Source organism: Lygodium microphyllum, chromosome 21 (genome assembly GCF_053477565.2).
Source record: "Lygodium microphyllum isolate KBCC chromosome 21, Lygodium_microphyllum_v1.1.10, whole genome shotgun sequence".
NCBI classification, from domain to species: domain Eukaryota; kingdom Viridiplantae; phylum Streptophyta; class Polypodiopsida; order Schizaeales; family Lygodiaceae; genus Lygodium; species Lygodium microphyllum.
This window is the reverse complement of record NC_141155.1, coordinates 105278709-105302463: the sequence shown is the minus strand read 5'-3', so window position 1 is coordinate 105302463 and position 23755 is coordinate 105278709. Positions and strand designations below refer to the sequence as shown.

At 41.0% G+C, this 23755-nt stretch overlaps 1 protein-coding gene across 1 annotated transcript in view; it reads left to right on the top strand.

The window, feature by feature from the left end:
* Positions 1–608: 608 nt before the first annotated feature.
* The window catches only part of CARA (carbamoyl phosphate synthetase A), a 45121-nt gene continuing 21974 nt past the window's right edge, over positions 609–23755 (top strand). Inside the window, exons 1-4 of the mRNA XM_087661989.1 lie at positions 609–861; positions 1546–1675; positions 1846–1934; positions 2016–2076. Of these exons, the coding sequence (XP_087518115.1) occupies positions 717–861; positions 1546–1675; positions 1846–1934; positions 2016–2076 (425 nt within the window). The 5' untranslated portion in view covers positions 609–716. The remainder of the gene's footprint in view (positions 862–1545; positions 1676–1845; positions 1935–2015; positions 2077–23755) is intronic.

Below are 23755 nucleotides of genomic sequence, written 5' to 3'. Positions count from 1 at the left end.
TTGGTGTTAGCATAGATATTAGGGTTTGGGTAACTATTAGGGTTATAGAGGTTACCATGGCCCCTTTTCAAAGGATGCCTAACACAAAAAACAAATCAGTTTGTGGCTTTCATGTCCAACCAAAGAAGGGATGTTAAAGGTAAGATATATATTTAATGCATGCTTGTAACGTAAGCTTTCATGTATTTATTGACCATAGATTGTGAAATTTTGAAACGATCATGCAAATGATCCAAACTTTTGTTTCTCTTTGTTTCTATCTCTTTATGGGAAAGCACTCTTACTCTCCTCAGGACATGACCATCTCAATGCTTCGATTCAACACTAATAAGCAAGTTGGTAGGATAACTGCTTGAGAAATGGGTGAAAGGTTCAAATCATGCAATTAGATAGCTAAGTGCTCGAGTGCTTGATGGGTATAGAGATTGAGATGAAGCCCAACCGAAAATTTCAAATTTGATGCCCTCCCCCCGCCCAAAAAAAAGAAAGAAAAACATTACATTGAACTCTCTTTCTCTCCCTAGCTATAGTAGACCGATTACTTTGTAAAAAGAATTGCTAGGCCTAGACTATTCTTAGGCATACCGTAGGTAAGTTATCACCTCACTTCACACGTCTTTCTCTCTCTTCCTTTCGGTCTCTCGGAAGATTGTGTGTTGTTCTCTAAAACCCTTGCAACCATTCTCCTGCCATTTTTTCGTGCTGGAAGAGAGACGATGGCTGCAGTCTGCTCTCCCTCGCATTGCATCGTACCCTCTCCCCTTCACACTGTTGAGTCCACCTGGGCCTCTAGGAGATGCTGTATTGTTCGAATTTCTTGCTCCAATGCACCATCAATCGCGGCTGAACCTTCTCTCTCAGGTGGCTGATTATGTCATTTGTTCCATGTTTCCTTGGCAAGTTCATGCTTCCGAATGCTTTGACTAAACAGATGATTAGGTCATCGTTGGCTAGAAAGGACGTATTTCGTTCAGAATCTGGTTACATTTTGACTCTCGGTCGAAAGCGTTCTCCTTTTGGATGCGCCACAAGGCAACTGTCTCTTGTCTTTGAAGTTGCATCCATTGAACTCTTGATTGGGGGAAAAACAATATAAGACATTTCAAGTATGGATAATGATCTGATTGATACATTGAATTCTACACTTTTGTTGGGGGAAAAGCAAGATAGGATGTCTCAATCATTGGAAATGCTCTCGTTAATACATTAAATTGTACAGTTTTGATTGGCGGAAAAACAACCTGGGACATCTCAAACATGGAAACTGCTCTCATCATTCTACATTTTGATTGGGGGAAAAGCAACATAGGATCTCTCAAACATGGAAAATGCTCACATTGATACTTTAAGTTATATATTTTTTGATTGGGTAGAAGACAATAGAGGATGTTTCAAACACAGAAAATGCTCTCATTGATATCTCACATATAGAAATTGGAATGTCGAGCCACTTGATAATTGGGTCACAACATTTCATTCATCTATGATTTTATATGCATAAGTACAGTGATGGCTTCTCTTGATGAATTGATATCTGGAAAACAGCACCGAAGAGGCCTTGGAGAGTGAGTGACACAAGGCTAGTGTTAGAAGATGGGTCAATCTGGAAAGGAAAATCATTTGGTGCTGGTGGAACTGAAGTTGCAGAGGTGGTTTTCAATACATCTTTGACTGGGTGAGTTCTTGCGCGATGAAAGTTTCTCGCAGAGACTATATCCAGTTTTACGTGAGTAGTGAGTCAAAGTAGCTTTGTTTTTATCATAAATGCACTCCATGCTAAGGTTTCAAGTAGATACTTGTTCTTGATTTGATTCTTTTCTTTACCTTCTGTTGAGATTTGCACAGATATCAAGAAATCTTGACAGATCCCAGCTATGCAGGCCAATTTGTTTTGATGACAAATCCACACATTGGGAATACGGGCATCAACCTTGGTGAGAAACAAAGCTTTCGTTTCTTGGACACCATATTTAGGTGCCATATGGTACTAACTTGTAAATGGACGACTGGGACAGGTGATGAAGAATCATCTCAGTGCTTCCTTGGAGGTTTAATCATCAGGAATCTCAGCATATGGTAAGTTACTATCTAACACACATAATAAATACTTCACACCAGACTATTGTGCTGGCGTGGTTCTTCTCTCAATAGGTATAGAATGGTGCAATGCCTGTAAGCTTCAAATGTATACCCTGCCAACAAAAAAAGGCCTGGTTTAGGTCTCTTGTTAAAATCTAGTTGTAGAATTGTTTCTTGTGAACCTAGAAGATTTGGTGAACGGTTGGAGTACAACAGCAACTGTTTGAAAGCTGAGGACATATCACCAATGGTCCATGGACTCTTTGCCAAGAATCATATGATTGAGTTGCTCAGGGTTTAGGTTTTTCTCATAACAACCCTCTTAATCAACAGCTACTATCTTTGAAGGGCCTTGGCTCACATGCTACTTTATAATCTTTCAAAGAGAAACTAGAAGAGAACAAGCACATTCCTTCTTCAAGAGCATTGCAACCCAGTTTGGAGCTAGGAAAGTTGCGGAAGCAACTACAGCGATATCTAAAGGACAAGTAGTTTAGGATAACTTGGAAAGAGTCAAATATAGAAGATATCCAAGCTCCATCATCATGGCAATCTTCAAGATATCCTCTATTCAAAATGACATAGGCATCAACATTGTCAGCAACCATATTGAAGGGAAAGCCAATTCAAGAAATATTCTCAAGCTACCTCAAAAGACTTCGGTAGATGGGAGGGAGGTAAGAAATGTCAACCTTCTTAAAAGAGATTCAGGTTGAGCAAGTAGACCCCTGAATTGCTGCTTTGGCTCTAATAAGACCTATCAACTTCGTAGGAACTTTTTTTTTTGAGTGGCCGGGGGGTGGGGAGAGGAAACGGGATGGGGATGGGGATAGAGGACAACCAAAGTTAGGAAATTGGAAGGGGAATTGCATATTTTAAAAAACATTTTAAATGTAAAAACACTTTTCAGCTCATTACACTAGACTTTGCAGTGCACACACAAGGAAAACATTTTAAGGTTTGAAAACATCAATTATCACTGAATTTATCAAAACATTGCATAATGAACCTAAGATAAACAAATGCATATCAAAATCGAATGTCTAAAATCCAAATGGTGAATATAGTTGTTGCCCAAAAGTTCAAATAAGATAGGTAATTATGGGCGTATTATAAAGTAGGGAACATTTGTCATGAAGACTTGACAGTTTAAAACTAAAGACAAAAAGTAAATTGTAACAAAGTTAGAATGATAGCTAGCTAGGCTACTGCTTGCCACAAAGTTGTACACAAAATGATGACCAAAGCATTAATAGTGACCAACAAGTAGCTACAACTAAGACCTCAAGGCCCAAGTCTCTCAAGCACTATCATCAATATCAGAATAAACTACAGCAATCGCATTAGCATCTACAAGAGCATCAATATTCGTAGCTGTACAATTGATGGCCTCATGATCATGAGTGCCAAGAGTAGTCTCTAGCATACATGCATACTCCTCCTCCATCCCCTATTGTGTAAATGGATTGGCACATCAATGTTTGCAGCTCTATGATTGCTGGCCTCATGATCATGAGTGCCGAGAGTAGTCTCCATCATATGAGCAATACTCCTCTTGCATTTCCTATTGCGTAGATGCATTGGCCTTTGCTATTAATCTTTTGCATAGCATCCTTAGTTAGCACTTACAAAGATCAAATCATTGCCTTTAATACTAGTCAAAATCTCCATCTCCAATGGTTGATTTTGCTGAAAATTGCTGAGGAAGTATGGGGATAGGTTGGAGGATGATAGAGAATGTTGAGGAGAGAAAATTTTGACTTTTGTCGTGAGAAATTGGAGAAAATCAGCTGCTGCCCTGTTTCGACGGCCATGGAAGCTGTCACAGATTGCCAAGTTCTCCCAAAATTGCCGTCGCCTACATCCATAGTGCCTTGGGCTGTAGTCACTTGGTCCAAAAGCCTCCCCCGATGGCTGTCAATCGTCTCTAACAGCAGGTGACCTGATCATAGTGGCTCTCTTAGCCAGTGCATTGTAGAATGACCTCTCTCCCTCTCTTAGTCTCCAATCATGCTTTTCCCACTTGCATGGGCAGGTTTTGGTTAGTGGCAGCCTTTTAAAAACAAATTCCAATATTATCTAGCTTTATTAGATTACTTTTTAGAATATTAGTTTTGAAAACTAATTTTATAATTATTTATGCCTTGGAAAAATAGTTTTATTGGCCAACAATTAAATTAGCTAAGCTAATTTATCACCCAAGTGATCTTGAGCACTCATTAGCTTGAATTGGCATTAATTAATGCCAATTCTCTAGTGTCATCACTGACAGTTATGGCTAATTAAACGGTCTAGGCCAAATTCTGACATGTAGTACTACGTGGTACTTGTCTACTATAACTTGTCATAACTTTTACCTTTGGCACCCATTGATATCTCAGGGTCTTAGATCCCACATTGTGAAATAGCTAATCTGCATCTCAAATGTGTAAGTCGCATTTGCACATTTGATTAACTCTTTAATCAAATGCTAAGCAAAGTGTCAAAATATCTTATCCTCATGATATCATATGTTATTTGTCTCACATTGTCAGTGGATAGTTTCCAGCCCTTGCATTTCTTTCTCAGTGGTGGGTTGGAGAATGTGTTCACATTGGACAAGGGATGATTTGATCATGAAGGCTGCCATCAACATTTTTCTTGGCAATTTGATTGTTTTTTTTCTCCAGACGTAAGTTGCCCAGCAGTTTTGCTCCTTGCTTAATTAGGTCGGCTAGTTTTGGGTTGTTTTTACTTTTTATAGCATGCATATTTAGTTGTTAGCATTCACTCATAAGATTTTTTCTGTAGTCTACTTTAGCACACTTTGACATTGACATCAGCCTCTCCTTCATCTTCGGTGTTGCCATTGTCATTTGTTAAGAAGACTGCTAGGGTTTGCACTGAGGACACACAGAGTGTACGACCACGACAGAAACACAAAGACACAGACACAGACACCGAGGGCAAAACTCAAACCCTAAACGCAAAACTCAAAACTCAAACACAAACAGAAGAAGGGGGAGAGAGAACACAACTCTGAAGTGAATGAATGCTGTAAATGAATGTAAGAGTGTACAGTGTGCTCAAGGGTAGAGCAATGTCGGAGTGTGACGTCCACTGAAGACAGATCCCAAGTTTGTGACCACCAGTCGGAGTGTAGGAGTGCTGAATAGTGAATGCCAGCAGGCTGGTCACCAAAACGCAGCAGTCTGGAGGCTGGAAACTGGTAAACGTAGTAGTGTTCCACCGATTGGGGGCTGAAAATTGTGCACAGTTTGCTGTAAACAGCAGGCTGAAACAGTGTTTGAGAGTGTCAGGGCCTGCAATGCTGAAAACGCAGGTTGACTGACCCTGAAGATGATGGACAGCAGGCTGAACAGCAGTCTGGGACAATTTGGAGCAGTTGCTAGCAGCTGAGAGCTGTCGGCTACAGCAATGGACAGGCTGAAGATGATGTGGCTGCAGTCAATGATGGCTGGACAGCAGATGGAGGCGGGTTGCAGGCTGGAAACTGGGCGCCAACAGCAGCAGAGGATGTGTGGGCTGGTATAACCTGCAAAACAAGGATGATTGCTGAATGGGGGCAGCCTGTCTATTTATAGATGTGGAAGGACGCCCCAAAAATTAGGGTTTCCACTAAACTTTTTAGAACCGCTCCCTGTTTTAGGGTTTCCACCGAACTCTCTCGAACCGCTCCCTGTCTTAGGGTTTTACTCCAAAAGAGCATTTTGTGTGTTTTTAAGAGGCTAATCAGCAAGTAATGCATATTTGAGCTCAACACCCCCTCTCAGGCCCAAAACTGAGCCCAAAGGTTAGGCCAGCCATTGTGATGTTGATGTACCCCAAGGCGTCCCACCCCAAAGCAGCCAAGGCATCGGACAAAGGGTGCACGTCGACTGCCCAGTGGCCTACCAAGACTATAGAGGCGATGGTTATCTTACCAAGGGAATCCAAGTAGTCACCCCAGAGAGGACAGGGCATCGGACAAAGGGTGCACGTTGGCTGCCCAGTGGCCTACCAAGCCCTACAAAGGCGGATGAAACTACATGGAACTTTTGTGTGTGCGTGTGTGTGTGTTTAAAAAAAAAAGTGTGGTAAATTTATGGGATGCAGCCGATTGAGGAATAGTGACCCAGAAGACGGGAGTAGGGAGGGTACACCCAACACATCACAAAACAGTATAAGTTAACCCATCCACTCAGGGTGTCGATGACGAGGAAAAGTAGGTGATGACATATCCATGTGATGAAGAAGGATGGTGGTGTGGTAACAACAGCCGTCGGTGGAAACAGCTTAGGATCCGCTCAAGTGGTGCTCTGCACAATGAGATGCAAAGTATGCTACATGCTGAAGAATGCTCATGCAACAGGTGCTACTTGGACAGTGTCCCTTATGGGAAAATTGTTCACTTGCCCAAGTACCCTAGTATAAAGATGATGAAATCATGCAATGCAAAGGGTAAGGTACAACAGGGGGGAGAAGCGGATGTTGAAGACAAAGTGCTGAAGCCTGTAGAATACCAAGAAGGGTACGAATCCCCTCTCAGCCTGGATGTAGATGCCGAAGAAGGAAGAGGAGCCTGATGTCGGTCTTTGTGTGGTGTCGAGAACCATAAGGAATGAAGAGAAGGAGGAAGCATTCCAGCTGGAAGAGCTAGGTAGAAGTCACAGCCATGATAGCATCAAGAGAGATGCTGCACGATCCGCCTTGGGAGGGGAAGCCTCCATGCTGGTAGAAGAGCAAAACTCCAAGGACGATGAAACCTTGAAGGAACGACACACATTCCAAGTCTCCAGCCCAGGTAGGATTGGGCAAGCCGGCATGTTAGCCCTACACTGAAAACAAAACCTGCAAAGGAGATAAAAGTCTGCAATCACAGAGGTCAGTAGTGAGATGCTCCAAAAATCAAAACAAAACTAAAATGAAAAGCTAACTGAAGGAACAAGTGCAAAGATGCAAATGTGTATGTGTGTGTGAGTAAATGCAACGGAAGACTTAAAATGTAGAGACAAAAATCCTATGGGCTGAACTCTAAGAGTGCGAAAAATGACTGCTAGACTGACCTAGGGTAATCGAAAGGACCTAGAGACATACTAGTCTAAGAAGGTGGCCACCATTGTGTACGTCCAGTAGTAGGGCTTTGCCAAGGGAACGCTTGACGAGGTGGGGAGGAAGGTGAGATAGATGCATGAAGTGCAACAAGATCGGAACCTGCAGACCAATCAACCAATGCTTCAAGAGTAGAGAAGAATGGCTGTTGAGGCTGTCCGGGTGCCACATGTCCAGCAGTCGCTATGGGGGTTGGAGGAGCAGATGGGGTAGTAGCGGAAGGCGTAGCCCCATTGGATCGTGAAGTCGCAGCGGTCTGCTGAGGCTTTTTAGGTGGAAGACCTTGAGCCTTGGAGCGACACTTCTTGTCCACATGGTGTGCTCTCTAGTAATGCGTGCAAAACCGGTTTTTCTTAGGGAGTTGCTGCCAGATAGGTCTTGATTCTTTGGTTCCATCGGAGGAAGAGGAGTCACCCTTTGATTGGCTTGCCTTCACATCTAGCGAGTTCTTGCCACTGGTGGTTTTTCCTCCCGAAGAAGAAGCAACCAATCCCCTCTGCTCTGAATAAGGCTGTGATGAGGATTTCTTGTGGACTTGATCATGCAGCCTTGCGTAACGCAAGAATTGACACTCAAACTCGTAGAAGGTTGGCAATTGAGGTTGGGAGAGGATGTATTGAATGAAATTGAAGTATTTTGCGGGCAACTTATTCAAGAAGAATGTAACCTGATTGTCATCTGACTTTGGAGAGCCAGTAGTGGCGAACTCGGCAAGTAACCACCTATAGTCAGCTAGCTTGACTTTTAGATCATCCCCTTCCTTAAGAGAGAACCCTTGAAGCTCAAAGTCGAGATTGATGCACCGAGTACATGATCACGAGCCGCATAGCGGTTGAGAAGGTGACTCCAACGCTCTGACGCGAGTGGGAAGTGCTGCAACTGAGAGTGAAACTCAAGAAGCAAGCCCTGCATCAGCTCAACATTGATTGTAGCATTGCGGACTCTCCATTGACGGATGTAGTCAGGGTGAGCTAGTCGAGGGTTCCATACGTTTCGAATGCCGTATGTCCTCCATGATTGGAGAGGTGACCAGCCTCACCAACCAGTCCAAATGTGGTAGCAAAACTGGTAGGAGGGGTGTAAACATCACCGTACTTGTTGCGATAGTACTCCTCAAAGTCCTCCTTTGTCATGTTAGTGAAATCTGGTGAAGGTGGAGTGTCATCCTCCTCACTGAGTCCATAATGCGGTCTCAGGGCCTCCAATGATGGAGAAGCCTGATAAGACATCATAGGAACTGGAGAAGAAGGTGTCTGGGACATTGTGATTTGGTTACGAGTCGTATTGTGTGCCTTGCACAAAGACTAGCTCTCAACAATATCCGCAGGATACTCTTTACAAGAGCACCGGCTCTAATACCATGTTAAGAAGACTGTTAGGGTTTGCACTGAGGATACACAGAGTGTACGACCATGACAGAAACACAAAGACACAGACACAGACACCGAGGGCAAAACTCAAACCCTAAATGCAAAACTCAAAACTCAAACACACAAACTCAAACACAAACAGAAGAAGAGAGAGAGAGAACACAACTCTGAAGTGAATGAATGTTGTAAATGAATGTAAGAGTGTACGGTGTGCTCAAGGGCAGAGCAATGTCGGAGTGTGACGTCCATCGAAGACGGATCCCAAGTCTGTGACCACCAGTTAGAGTGTAGGAGTGCTGAATAGTGAATGGCAGCAAGCTGGTCACCAAAACGCAGCAGTTAGGAGGCTGGAAACTGGTAAACGCAACAGTGTACCACTGATCGGGGGCTGGAAACTGTGCACAGTTTGCTGTAAACAGTAGGCTGAAACAGTGTCTGACAGTGTCAGGGCCTGCAATGCTGAAAAGGCAGGCTGGCTAACCCTGGAGATGATGGACAGCAGGCTGAACAGCAGTCTGGGACAGTTTGGAGCAGTCGCCAGCAGTTGAGAGCTGTCGCCTACAGCAATGGACAGGTTGAAGATGATGTGGCTGCAGTCAATGATGGTTGGACAGCAGATGGAGGCGGGCTGCAGGCTGGAAACTAGGCGCCAACAGCAGCAGAGGGTGTGTGGGCTGGTATAACCTGCAAAATAAGGATGATTGCTGAACGGGGGCAGCCCATCTATTTACAGATGTGGAAGGGCGCCCCAAAAATTAGGGTTTCCACTAAACTTTCTCGAACCGCTCCCCATTTTAGGGTTTCCATTGAACTCTCTCGAACCGCTCCCGGTTTTAGGGTTTTACTCTAATAGAGCATTTTTAGTGTGTTTTGGGGCTGTTTAAGAGGCTAATCAGCAAGTAATGCATATTTTAGCTCAACAGCTGCCTTTACTGATGACTTGGGCTGCGTGCAAGGACCAATTAGTTTGCTATCGTATTCAGCCTTCTATTCAGAGTCAATTCAAATTTATCACTTCATTCTTTTCTCCCTTATGTGTCTCTCTTTTCTTTCCTCTTTGTGTTCATGTTTCTCTTCCATTGCGCACTCTCACATGCTATAGCCTAAGTAAGAATGTGGAGGATTCTATAAGAGGAGACCACATCTAGGTTGTTATTTGGGGTATATTTGACACGAAGAACGCAAGCTTGCTGTTGTATGAAATCAGCCTTCCTTCTTGGAATGGGTGGTGATAACTTGATTTAAGAGTTAATTACAACAATAAATAAATGCACATAAAATGAAATACATACTTTACCATAACATTCTTGGATAGTAGATACCCTGTTGGCCCCAAAATTGGTGCCCCTTGCGGTATTTCTTTAGCTTTCATTCAATTGGAAGGAGTACAACGTGAGATTCTTCAATCTCCTCTTGCTAACCAATTGTTCTTGCTGTCATAAATGACTAGCAAGCCTTTTGGGTCATTTGTTCCTTGATTCACCTAGGACTTCTTCTCCAATTTGACCCTTGGCTGGCCAAATCTTTCCCCAAATCAATTTGGGATGGGCTAGCTCCTGAAATCCCTTGATAATCTTCAATTATCAGTTGCTGATTTCAGTCCCTTGAGCCTTCAATCTCTGGCATGGATCCCAAGGTGGCTGCTAAACCCTAGTTTCTTCTGTAAATTAGGGTTCACTGCAAAAATTACAGATCAGCCCGCCAAAAATGGCTGAAATCTTCTCCAAATGGCTAAGAATTGTTGAGAATGGCTGAGCATAGGCTGAAGGAGATGAGAGAATGCTATAGAGAGAGAAAATTCTGAGATTTGTCGCAAAGAACTGATCAAAATCAGCTGCTGCCCTGTTGTACCAGCCCCAAATGGATGCACCAACAACAATAGGAGCATCAGAGACTGTGATCTTCAGGAGAAAGTGTATCAGCAGCAATTGTCAGCTTCCCAAGGTCAAGAATATGTAATCTCCATCACCAAAAATGGTCTCCAATGGCTGGGAAATGGCCCCAAAAGCTGGCAATAACAGTCCAACACCTCTTTTCAACAGCTCCAAAATGTAAAAACGAGATTTCCCTCTCCCTTCAGCCCTATTTAGCCTTTCCCCCACTTGCATGGGAAAGTTTTGCCAAGTGGCAGCTTTCTTAATCCATTTTCAGCAATTTCCAGCCATTTAATTAATTTTCAGAATTATTAATTCTGAAAATTAATTCAGCCATTAATCCTTGCCCAGAAAATTTACCTTGCCCATCCAAAAATTAATTGGCTAGGCCATTTGCAACCCAAAGTGGTCCCATGCATTAATTGACCCTTGGACATGCATTAATCCATTAATTAATGCCTAGTCCCTAGTGTCACCACCCATACTTAATGGCTAATTAATGGTCCTAGGGGCAAACTGACACCAAAATTCACCTAGAATCTAACAAGTGTAACTTGTTACAACTTTTGCCTTTGACACCCATCTTTTTTTAAGGGTCCTTGGGCCTTCAACTGTAAAAAAAGTAGCTTGCACCTCACATGTGCATATTTTAATTGCACATTTGATTAATCCTTTAATCAAATGTCAATTAAACATAAGCAAAGCATTAAATTTTCACATCCTCGTGACATGTATTTGGGCCTTCTATGAGGGTGCAAGACATCTCCAACTTCTTATAGGGTGTGGTTGGTTTTTTCTTTGTTTGGGCATCTTGACGTCGAAACATGAATTTTATAGTATGATTGTTGATTAATTTCAAAGATGGAGTACCACCAGTTCAATGCGTTTGATGACTTAGATGAGGTGTCTATCTATTGTTCAAAAGATAGACATGCTCATCGGTTTAAACATTGCAAAGAGTGACATAAAGAAAGTCCAGAGCACTGTTTCGAAAGGGGATACCACGCTGAAGTCTAGAATATTGGAGTGGTCATCCCCTCCGCCTGCTTCTTTGTGTCATGATGGCACCCTCAGTACAGGTGCTTGTTCTCCCTTCATTAACCAAAGAAGATTGACTTGATGTTTCGGACTACTCTCTTAGGTCCTGCAAAGTGGAGTGCACACTTGACACCTTTTGATCTTTGGCATTTTATCACCACCCTGATTTCTCGTCTCGTGGAGGATCTAGACATTGGTTCTATGATGCAGTAAGCATCTCTATGGGATCAACTTAATTCTCGAGCTAGGTAATTTCTCTTTATGAGCCTATAGGAATTTGTACTTGTTCATGTATATAGGTTGCGGAAAACAATGGTGGTGTGGATGCTCTCATCCCTTTACCATCATAAGACCTTTGTCTTGTGAAAAGTGGATGCAACAATGGAAGCATAAACAAATGCTGAAATAAATTGTTGAACACAAGATAGAAGAGAAAGAAAGAGAGAATACTACATAGAAAAGAACTGAGAAGAATGCTTGGGAAATGAAATCCTTATACCAAATATGATATAGTTGTGTACAACAGTGAGTCATTGGCTGCGTAGGTACTAGCATTGGCTTTTCTCTCCAACAGGAAGTCCACTTGGTGAAAATAATGATAATTGAGGAGGCGGAGTCCCACTATATAGGCATAAAATAGGTCTCAAATCAATGTAGTTTGGCTAGCAGATTGGCCTCATAAATGGCATCGTGACATGAAATGACCACAATAAAAATGCCTAAAATAACTACAATATGCTCAAACCTAAATGGCATGCAATGACTCATACATGAGCTGACAATCTTGTAAACAGTCTCTCTCAGATTATGGGTGATCTCATATAATGAGACAAGGAGAATGACTTATCATAGTCCATACAACATAGAACCATGGATACCCAAGCAGTGGGTGATCAAGCAACCACCAAGGTGCATTAAAGAGAACTTGATGTTGATGTTGATGTTGATTGGACTAGCTCATGAAAAGAGAGAGAAACCATAGCATGTCTTTGTGTTTGTCAACAATGTCTTGTAGTAGCACACAAGATCAAATGATCAAAAATGCCTTTGAACATACGTGACCATGGATTCCCTGCCTTTGGCCAAGACCGCTAAAGTGTCCCCTTGTGTGAGCACAAGACTAGGAGCCAATCTTGCTCTTTGTTAAATACTAGCCCATCATGAACATAGATGTCATGCTTAGCTCTACCTTTGGCCAAGACTGCCAAAGTGTCCCCTCATGTGAGTATAAGACTAGGAGCCAATCCTGCTCTTTGTCAAATACCAACCCATCATGAACATACATGTCATGCTTAGCTCTAGGGTTTGAACCTGCCAAATATCAGTCGATGCATTAGGGATATCCCTTCTTGGAACTTGTGCATGTGTATACCTCTATAGATAAGGTTCACCAACCTTGTTTCACCACCCTCTCACACTCCCTTGATATGATCGCATCACCTGTACTAGAAAGCAGTAGAGGAAGGGATAGCCAAGCCTTTCCCTTGATTTGAAAAAGTGGATCCCTTTTGTGCCTTGGACTTCTCCTTGGCCAAAGGATCAGAGTCGGAGTCTAAGGAAGAGGATGACGCGTTGGAGGAGTCCGCACCTAGCTTCTTCTTCTTCTTCTTCTTCTTCTTCTCATTCTTCTTCTGTGAGGTTGCTAACTTCTTGTAGTCCTTCTGCAAGTGTCCCTTCTTACCATAGTGGTAATATTGGGCCTTCGACTTCTTCTTCTTATCGCCCATCTCAAAAGTTGCAAGCGCCTTACCAGAACCTCCATAAAGAGATATAAGCCTCCCTTGTAGATGCAAAGATGCCTCATGCTCAAGCAACATCAAGGACATATGTGTGAATCTCACATGTGTAGATGATGTCTGCATTCTCAAAGCATTCGCCACTCCATCAAACTCTAGGGGAAGCTTGTAGAGTACTGTTCCCACAAGATGTGCCTTTGGAAGGGCAAATTGTGTGTGTCGAACTTGGACTTGTACTTGTACTTGTGTAACACGGAGCAAAAATGATTGAACTATGTCCTTAGGCTGAAACTTCGTTTGTTGAAGCGGTCCATAAAGGGTCATAGCACACATTGTGGAAGGTGCCTCGTAAGATATCTGAAGCTTCTCCCATACTTCGGGAGATGTTCTAGAGGAGGTAACTGATGGTAGGACTTCTTTAGAAATACATTGAAGAAGAGTAGATTAGGAACGGTGAGAGTTCACACGTAGTGATAACCAAAATCAGGTCAGAAAAGAAGAATGACTGCTGTAGGAAGTGGAAAGCACAGCCAGAAAATGCCAGAAATATCAAAAATACCTGTACAGTTAGTTGCCCAGCCAAGAGAAGAGTACCAAAACGCAAGCTGAATTTAGCATTAAATACTGCGGACTGACGTGGATAGGTGAAACAGTTGTCGTAGGCTGAAGACCTAGGGTCCTGTGCTGAAAACGCAGATTGTATGAAACCACAAACAGGCTGAAAAATAACTAGTAGCAGGCCGCCTTATGAGAAGGGGTAAAATGGGCCTGTAATTAGTAGAAAAACACAGCAGCAGGAGCATTGAACCTGAAGTCTAATACCACGTCAGAAGTGGATGGAGCAATTGAAGCATAAACAAGTGCTGAAATAAATTGCTGAACATAAGACAGAAGAGAAAGAAAGAGAGAACACTGCAAAAAAGAGATCTTAAAAGGATGCTCGGGAAATAGAATCCATATACCAAACACGAGATAGCCGTATACTACCGTGAGTCACTAGTTGCATGGGCACTAGCACCGGCTCCGCTAGAGCCCAATCCACTTGTCTTTGAGCATGAGGAGCGACTCCAAGAGATAGAGCTCGTGGATTCGACACTATGAAGGTTTTTGTTGTAGGTATGAGCGTATATACATGGGTTGTAACCAACTTTTGTATATCAAATGTTATCAAGACATATTGGCTTAAAGCCTTAATGATTCAAATCAATTTGATACTCATATACTTTGAAAGGCGATTTATATTATTTGAGTGTTTCAAAATATGATTAAATGTTTGTCTTTCTATTCAAGGGTGGCCAATGGCCAGAAAACCTTTTTATTATACTTGGGTTGTCATTGATGAGATGCCTAAGAGAAATTGAAAGTTTAGTTAGGTGGTCAGATTGACCAGAAATGTGATATCCTGACTTTGATTTAAAATCTTCCCGACTTCTCGCAAAATGGACTTGAAGAATTTTAAAATCATTAAGTAGAGATCTTTAGGAAAAAAAAGCCCGTAGATTATAATTTGATATTTTTTTCGGATTGACAAGGACTATAGTCACCTATCACAAAAGTTACGACATGAACGAGAGTTACGAATCATATTAGTCATTAGTGTTAGTGTCTATAGTATGGAAAACTAGTATATTTTTAATATTTTAGATATTATTTATTGTAAATATCTTAAAAAGCTATAAAAACTTCTGAAACAGGGTGTCATATAAAAAAAGCAAGTGGTTTTTTCAGTCAGTTTTGGAGATTTAATGCAAAAAGAAGGATTGACGAAATTGTGCACGTCATGATCATAGTTTATAGGTAACAAACAACACTTCGAACAGGGAGAAGGAGTGATCTGAAAGATTTTTGATAGGTGTCTTGGGGTTTTATCCCCCTTTCAGAGCCAACGAAGCTATCAGATTTGCGATTTGAGAATCAGATTGCATCTTGAAAGCTTTAGATTGCTGACTTTGCCAAGATCCCCTCCATAAAGAACTCTTCTTATTAGCTGCAATCATTCGTCTCTAATTTAGCTATAAATAAGAGGCATGGGGAGCAATTGAGAGAGTCCGAGGAAGAGGGGAGAGGCCTTTCTCAGGAGTATAGAGCAAGAGGGAGAAAAGAGAGGGAGATAGAAGGGTACCTCCTCGAGAGGCTGCGAGAGGAAGCTAGAGAGAGAAAAAATTAGAAAGAAAGAGAGAAAAGAAGATCTCGAGAGGCTGCAAGAGAGGGAATTAGAGAGGGGGCTAGAGAGAAAACTAATTAACTCAACCTCCCCCTGTCTCGCTCTTCAACTCAGCAAGCTAACCTCACGCTTTCCCATTCTGAATTCATTCCACCTTTTCTATCTCTCGAACCTGCTTGTGAACAACGGCTTCAAAGCAATGAGGTGGAAATACCATGAAATCCATCGCAATCGGTTAAAGAACGGGTATTGCCAGAGATACAGGAATTCCCGAGGTTGCCGGAATTGCCACTACCAATAGAACATCCGGTGTGATGAACGCAAGCGCAAGCAAAGACGAAATTCCCAATGACGTCGTGCCAAACCAGGTGGTTCACAACTCAAAAATAGGCTATTATTTTCATATCGTCACATAAAATAATAAGGTTTTTTTCCGAAATTAAGTACATAAAATGTTAGCTTTTGCATTTACACTTACATGAGATGTCAGTTTCATCTAGAGAGCGTATTAATACACACATAAACGGTTAACTGCTACCTATGATTTGTAGATAGATTAATCAAGATTATAATTCGTAGAATCATTATGGAAATAGTTGTAGTAGGTTATTGCACGAAATGAGTAAATGACGTTATGCGCACTCGAGATTAGTAAAATAACTCAATATAGTTATTGCCAAACGCGGTAATGGTTAGGAGTTGATTAACGCTTAAAAAGTGAAAGTCTATTTAAAGAATCTTGTAAATTATCTTGTTAAATTATTGTTGCAATATTTTTCTAAGTACCAACTAAAGAAAATTCGCTTATGTTGGGTAAATTCGTGTCTTGCTTAACAACATTGAAAGATTTATACTCAACACTTCTTTATGGGAAGAAGAATCCTCGCTAGAATGTAAGGTTACCTTTGGTTAAGGATCTACCTTGGCTATGTGAAGCCGTGAAGTGTACGATGGTGTGATTGTCATTGTTTGAAAGGATTGTTTGTGTTTACTAGAATCTAGATCTCTGATTAAAAACATTGACAAACATGATAAAAGGAAAGATTGCACTAGGCTATTCCCAAGCTAGCTGCGATACCCTACTCCAAGGTGGTCATGATTATCGCTTCGAGAGGTTTAGACCGGTTGCGTAACGGAAAGGTTTGTCTGTAGGGATAGTCTCGAGCAGTAGGAAATGTGGATGTTAGGGGAAGCTCTGGCCGTAAATTCTGCATTACTTCTAGAATCTGCGAGCCCCTTCGCGACCCAGGATGGGATCTTGGAATCCTAATACTAGTTATCACAGGGGAGGAATCTTGGTGGATAGAATATCCTCGTGGAATTCTATATATCTTTTGCTGGATCTGAAAGATGGAAATTATAATAAACTTCCAATATAATAAAAGAATTTACTTTTTATTTAAGGGTTGTTTGAATTTTATGTGTGTCTGTGAAATAAATTACGTGAAGGAACTGTGATTTAGCGGACTAATTAAAGAAGCTGGTTGTATATGTTTCAATGGTGTAGGTAATTGAAAAACTAAAGATCATACCATCATAAAAGGAAAGTAGGTTGGCGTGACCCTCGACGGGTCCAACGGTAGGGTGGTTCTGGTTAGTTGGGAGCTTTTCTAAATTGGCGATAGTAATAGATAGACGATAAATTGGCCAACTACTTGTTAGATAGAATCGACTTGCATTGTTTTAGAGGGCCGGAATGGGATTTTGCCTTGTGGACAGGAGGGTTGACATACCGCACTTCCCTTCGTTTCCCATTCTCTTTGAACCAAGTGCAATGGTAAGTCCGCTTCAGTTCTAGTAATCTTGTAGGAAGTGGAAACTCGAAATTACTGACGCAGCTGGCTGTTAGGAGACCCGTTTGATTTTAGGAACACGAAAATTTAGGTCAATCCTAGTGGGTTCGGCCAGAACTCTTGCATTGCGATGTAGACTCAGTAGGGCCTAAGTGACAAACCCCGTGATGCTCCAAGGGAGCGTCGGGCGACATCATTTTGGAAAATCTACTGATGGACTACTAAAAGGTGTGCCTTGGATTGAGACTAGCGGATAACTCACGATTGGTATCAGAGCGCTCGTCAGAATAGAATGCGAGGTAAGCTTAAGAATTTTTTTCTTCGATGGTAAATATAGTCTAGCACATGTTTTCCTCTCTTTGTTAATGTATGTTTTGAATTATGGCCAAATAACGAATCTTGGAAACGATTCTTGATCTTTCGAGTAATGTTTATGTTAGCTATGCATTCATCCAGTCTTGCCTGGAGGAATCAGATGATGCGGATATTAGATCAGTTCTACAACCCCTCGTCTCTATATTGTGAAAGACGGTGGATGATTAGCAGAGGATAATGCTATATCGATGCAAGCCGTCTCGTTTATCTTCAGAATAATCTGAAAATGGTAAAATGGATGGAAGATCTTAAAGTTGTTAAGATCTATCTATTTTGTGAAGCCGGTGTAAACTCAACCCTATATAGTAGGGGCAAGAATATAAAACTAAACCCATATATCTATGAGGAAGTTACAAGCATCCTTTCAGCCGACATAATAAAAGTCATAGGTCGCTCTAGCCACCGCAACTACAAAAATGACGGATTTTTTGATCTCCCTAAAAAATATAGATTCCTAGATATTCACTCTCAGAATCCAAGTTATTGCATAAAGAATGTATCAGAGTGTCATGCTTAGATTGTAGTAGAGAATTATTTTTTGAAAAAAATAAGATGAGTCTGTGAGCTATTTGAATAATGTATTTATTTCCATTTGATTATGTTGTACATCTGTTGTAATAAAGATTGATTGATACTTTATCAATTAGAGAAATAATGGAATCTTATTTTCCCTTGGAATCTTTGAAATTGTTTAACTTTACCAATGGGAAAATAGTTTTATTTGAAATTGTTTCAATAAATTAAGCGAGAAATAATTTGAGTATCAAACTTTAATATTAATGCTATGTAAATTTCGTAAAGTTTGACTTAGGAATTATTAAAAATTTCCTAGAATTTCGTACTCACAATAATTCCCAACGAAGCCTTAGAGAAAAGGAATCTTTTGAAGCAAGTCCAACCTTTGGAATATGTCGGAAAAAACAATAATGTGGAAGCCAATGTAGAAATTTGGATTGAATCCATGGAAGATTATTTTACTGTTGTTGGAACTGTCTAGCCAACCAAGCCATGATAGCTAAGCTAAAATTAATTCGCGAAGCTCGACTCTGGTGGAAGCAGTGGTGCTGAGATCAAGGTGTCCCTGAAATACCATTACTTGGGATTTGTTGAAAGAAGCTGTAAGAGGAAGATGTTTACCTCTAGCTTATCGCATCCAAAAGATGAATGAGTTCTTTAGTTTGAAGCAAATGGGATTGAGCTTGGAGGCATATTACCCCAAGTTTGTTTCACTTTTTGAATATGCACCCTCCATGGATATTGCTCATGTCCAAGTTCTGCAATGGGCTAAATTCTCCTCTGAACACTCGTTTGGAATCAATGCGCCCAATAGACCTCCAAGATGCTTTGATTCGAGCTACTGCTATTGTGCGAGAAGTACAATCAAAACCTAAAAATAATAAGTTTTGGAGCTACAATAACGAGAACAAAGGAGGATTCAAAGGTCAAGTAAAAAGAATCCAAGGTCAATTTCACCAAGGTTAAAAGAAAAATGCAAAATCCAATGCAATTGGAATTTTTGTTTCTACCCAAGGAAATAGGGATGGTCTTAGATGCTTTCACTGTAATGAGGTAGGATATTTCAAGAGAGATTGTCCAAAACTTGGTGGAAACCATCACCAAGGCCAATTTCAAGGTCAAGGCAGAGTTGCCCAAGGCTGTGGTCAAATAGCTATGGCAAGAGGAGGAACGTCAAATATTACCCTTAAAGAGATTAATAAGGAGGAAGACCCTACTATGGAAGAAGATATTGAAAAAGCAACTGTTCATGCTTTATTCCACAAGGAGGGTCTAAATCGTCAATATTTGATAATACAGACACAAGCTAGTCACTGAGGTAAAGCATTTAAAGTTTTGATTGACTGTGGAAGTACACACTGATTTATTTTACCCAAGTGTGCTAACAAGTTAGGAATAGATATAGTAAATGCATCAAAACTGCTTGTGGAATTAGCAAATGGGAATGAAGTACTTTCTATATAGCAAATTGCCAAGGTAGAATTAAACCTAGGAGGAAATCTTACAAGTATGAGGTTCAGAGTAATGAACTTAGGAGCTTATGAATGTTTACTAGGAATGGATTGGCTGATTTCCAATGATGCTCATATCCATTGTGGAAAAGGTCAAGTCACATTTTAGGATTTGAACAGTGAAATAGCAACTACACAAGGTAAAACGGAGAAACCTAAAGTTCAATCAGTAAAAGTTTCTTGAATTGTGAAAGGTATGAAGAAAGGATTGCTAGTTTACTTGATCAAGCTTAACAAGGTAAATCAAGATGGTTAGACAAAAGAAGAACCATCTTGGTTAAAAGAATACGTCGACGTATTTCCTGAAGAGCTAACTGAGTTACCTCTGGAAAGAGAAGTCGATCATGAGATTAAACTTATTCTAGGGGCTGCTCCAGTGGCAAAAAACCTTACAAAATGTCTATTTCTGAAGCCATCGAACTTAAAGAGCAACTCAATCAACTACTAGAACAAGGGTGTATTCAGCCAAGTAGTTCACCATGGGGAGCCCTAGTATTATTTCAAAAGAAGAAAGATCGAACTCTCCGTCTTTGTATCGACTACCGAGGGCTAAACTAGGTAACCGTGAAGAATAAGTACTCGATCCCGAGGATAGATGCGCTTCTTGTTCGTCTATAAGGAGCAAGGATATTTTCTAAGATCAATCTTTGGTCAAGATAATATCAGATCTAAATCAAGGATGAAGATATTCCTAAAACCGCCTTCAACACAAGATATGGAGACATTACTTGCTTGGAAATAAGTCTTCCTTAGTCGCAGATCGTAAAAGTCTTAAGTGGATTTTTACTCAGCCTGATCTTAATATGAGGCAACGACGGTGGATTGAAATTCTACAAGAGTATGACCTTGAAATTAAGTTCAGACCTAGTAAAGAAAATATAGTAGCAGATGCCCTTAGTCGTAAAGCCTTCCTTAATGCTCTTATCGTTGAAGAACCATCTAGGGTAGAAACTTTGGCTACAATGGTATCAATGCCAACTAATCCTATCATCGAGTTGACTGATGATGAAGCAAATGAGGACTTAGACTATCAACAATTGTTTTGGGAAGTTCAGAATAAGGAACAAGATTTCAAATTTAAGACTAAGTATCAAGAATTCTCTACAGATGAAGACGAAGGACTTGTTTATTTCAGAATGAGACTATGCATTCTTTTAATTAGACTCTCAAGAGAAGGATACTTTGGGAAGCATATGGCTCTCCTTTTTCAAGACACTCGGGGCATGCAAAAACTCTTAATGCTATCAGAAAAAGCTATTATTGGCAAAGACTCAAGGGTGATGTACTTAAGTATGTCAGCGAATGTCTAAATTACCAAAGGGTGAAATCTGAACATGTTAAGTCACCAAGAAAACTCTAGCCACTTGACATTCCCTAGATGAAATGGGAGTTTATTAGCATGGACTTTGTAGTTGGGTTACCTGTTGTGCAAGGAGGATATAACTCAATACTGGTAATAGTAGACATGCTAACAAAGATGACTCATCTTATTCCAATAAAAATCAATTACGAAGCTTGAGATATTGCAATAATTTTTGTAAAAGAGATTTTTAGGTTACATGGGTTACCTAAAAGGATCATTAGTGATCGTGATTCTCTTTTCACATCACATTTTTAGAAGAGTTTATTTGAAGCCATTGGAACCCAACTTTGTTTCAACACTGCTTATCATCCACAAACTGATGGGCAGACAGAACGAGTTAACTAGGTGATTGAGAATATTTTGTGCGCATATTGTAGCAAAGAACCTAAAAGGTGGATTCGGTATCTACCCTTAGTGGAATTTGCTTATAATACCTCCTATCATCGAAGTATTTAGATGACTTCATTTCAGGCACTATATGGTGAAGATTGCCGTATGCCACTTAATTTTCATGATTCTACTCTAAGGATAGAAGCTTCGAGAAAAATGTTAGAAGAAATGGATGATCAAATCAAGATTATCAGACAAGATATTCAAGCTGCCAACAAGGACCGACAAAAGGCATATGCTGATCTAAAAAGGCAAGAACGAATCTTCAAAGAAAAAGACATGGTCTTTGTCCGTGTCCATCCAAAGAAGAGTTATTTGTCTTTAGGAGAATTTGAGAAGCTAAGTCTAAGATATTGTGGATCCTATAAGGTTCTCAAGTGTTTAGGACCAAGCGCTTACAAGATACAACTACCTGAGAATATAAAAATCCACAATGTATTTCATGTTAGCTTATTGAAAGCATGCGTAGCTAACCCTAACCATATCCTTGATGATCAACAAGTTGTAATACCTAACCAAGGAGTCCTTGAGCTACAACCTGACAGAGTAATTGATATAAGGGAGAGAAAATTGAGGAGTAGAATCCTTAGAGAAGATTTTGCCCAATGGAAAGACTACCATGAAGAGGATGCCACTTATATTGACCATGAGTCACTATGTAACCAATATCCCTAGTTTCATTCGAGATAAGGACATCTTGATTTCTCTAAGAGGCAGAGGATGCAATATTCCGACTTTGATTTAAAATCTTGCCGACTTCTCTCAAAATGGACTTGAAGAACTCTAAAATTATTAAATAAAGATCTCAAGCAAAAAAGAAAACCCCGAGGATCGTAACCCAACATTTGTTGGGATGTAAAGGTCCTTTATTCACCTCCGTGTATTTTACACGTGTATTGTTATGTTGTACATGTGAATGCACCCTTACGGGCCCTAAGTATAAATACATTTTATTCTTTGTGTACCAACACATTGTTGGTACACCCAAATCTGTTCGTCACTCTTACTCTCACTCTCACTCACTTGTTCACTTCCTCTGCTGCAAATCTTCACGCTTCCGCTACCCGCGCGCTCCAACAACTGGTATCAGAGCTGAGGTTAAGGTGCTCGCGCTCCTCGAAGTCCGTGTGAGACAACACCAGCTCTTCGCTCGCGAGAAATCAGTAAGTCGTCACTCATACAGGTCAGGTCGTCACTGTTTCCAGGCACGTGTATGTGCTGGACAGTCAGGCGACAGTGTTGCAGGTCACGTTTTGTGCAAGCGACAGCTTGATAGATAGGCGACAGGTCGTTTTTGACCTGGCAGACAGGACATGTCGTTTTTGACCTGGCAGGCAGGACATGTCGTTTTTTGATCAGGCGACAGTCAAACAGGTCACGAGCAGCCAGGACAGGTCGTTTTTTGATCAGGCGCAAGCTGGACAGGCTGCGTGGCATCTGACGGGCAGCGCGATAGTCAACGGCTGGTGACGGGGTGATTCGACACATTATTTCTTCCAGAAATTTTTTAAATTTCTCTAAGGTTTATTACAAGCAACCCTTTTGCCACTGACGGGAGTTCGCGCGCGCAAGCACAGCTCTCAGATTTGGTCAAATTTGAACCTGGAAATTTGGGGCTTTTCCCAGATTTGATGCTGTTTATGCTTGACAGTGACATCTGTGTCAGAAATTGCAGACATTGTGCGCATTGACCTCAATTAATTTGGGGATTTTTCAAAATTTGTTGGAATTTTGCTCATCCGAGTAAAATTTCTTGGCATTGGACCAAGGAAAATTGGGGCTTTTCATGTATTGATGCAATTTTGCTCAGCTGAGTCAGTTTGGGTGACATTTGCGCACATTTGGACCTGGAAATTTGGGATTTTGTGCAGAATTTGATAAATTTCTGCATTATTTGCTTGTGCAGTGGCTGGTTTATGTCAAAACAGCAGAGGATTATTGCTGGTTATGCAAGAACAGCAGTGTATTTGCTGATTTAGCTTTGTGCTCTTGCAGTTCAGTGTTTTTTACACTCGTACTTGTGAAAAATGGCTGCAACTTCTTCCAGTTCTGACATTAAAAGTTTGATGGAAATCAAGCGATTTGATGGTCAGGGCTTTGATCTTTGGAAAGATCGTATGCAAGGCATACTGTTCTTAAAGGATTGTGAGGATGCCTTGCAAATGGATAAACCCGCACAAATGTCTGAGGCGGATTGGGCCAAAGTCAATAAAAGGGCTGTGGCTTATATAAAGATGGGTGTCACTGATGACATTTTGACAGACATTAAGGTTTTAGACACTGGTCATGCAATATGGGAGAAGTTGAAGACTACCTATGAGATCACCACACCTGTTAATCAGGTGCATTTAATGCGCAAGTTGGTGAATATGCGGCTGGATGAGTCCAAGCCTGTAGCTGAGCACTTGAGTGCATTTATTGGCATTTTAAATCAGCTTAAGGATGCAAGTTTGGA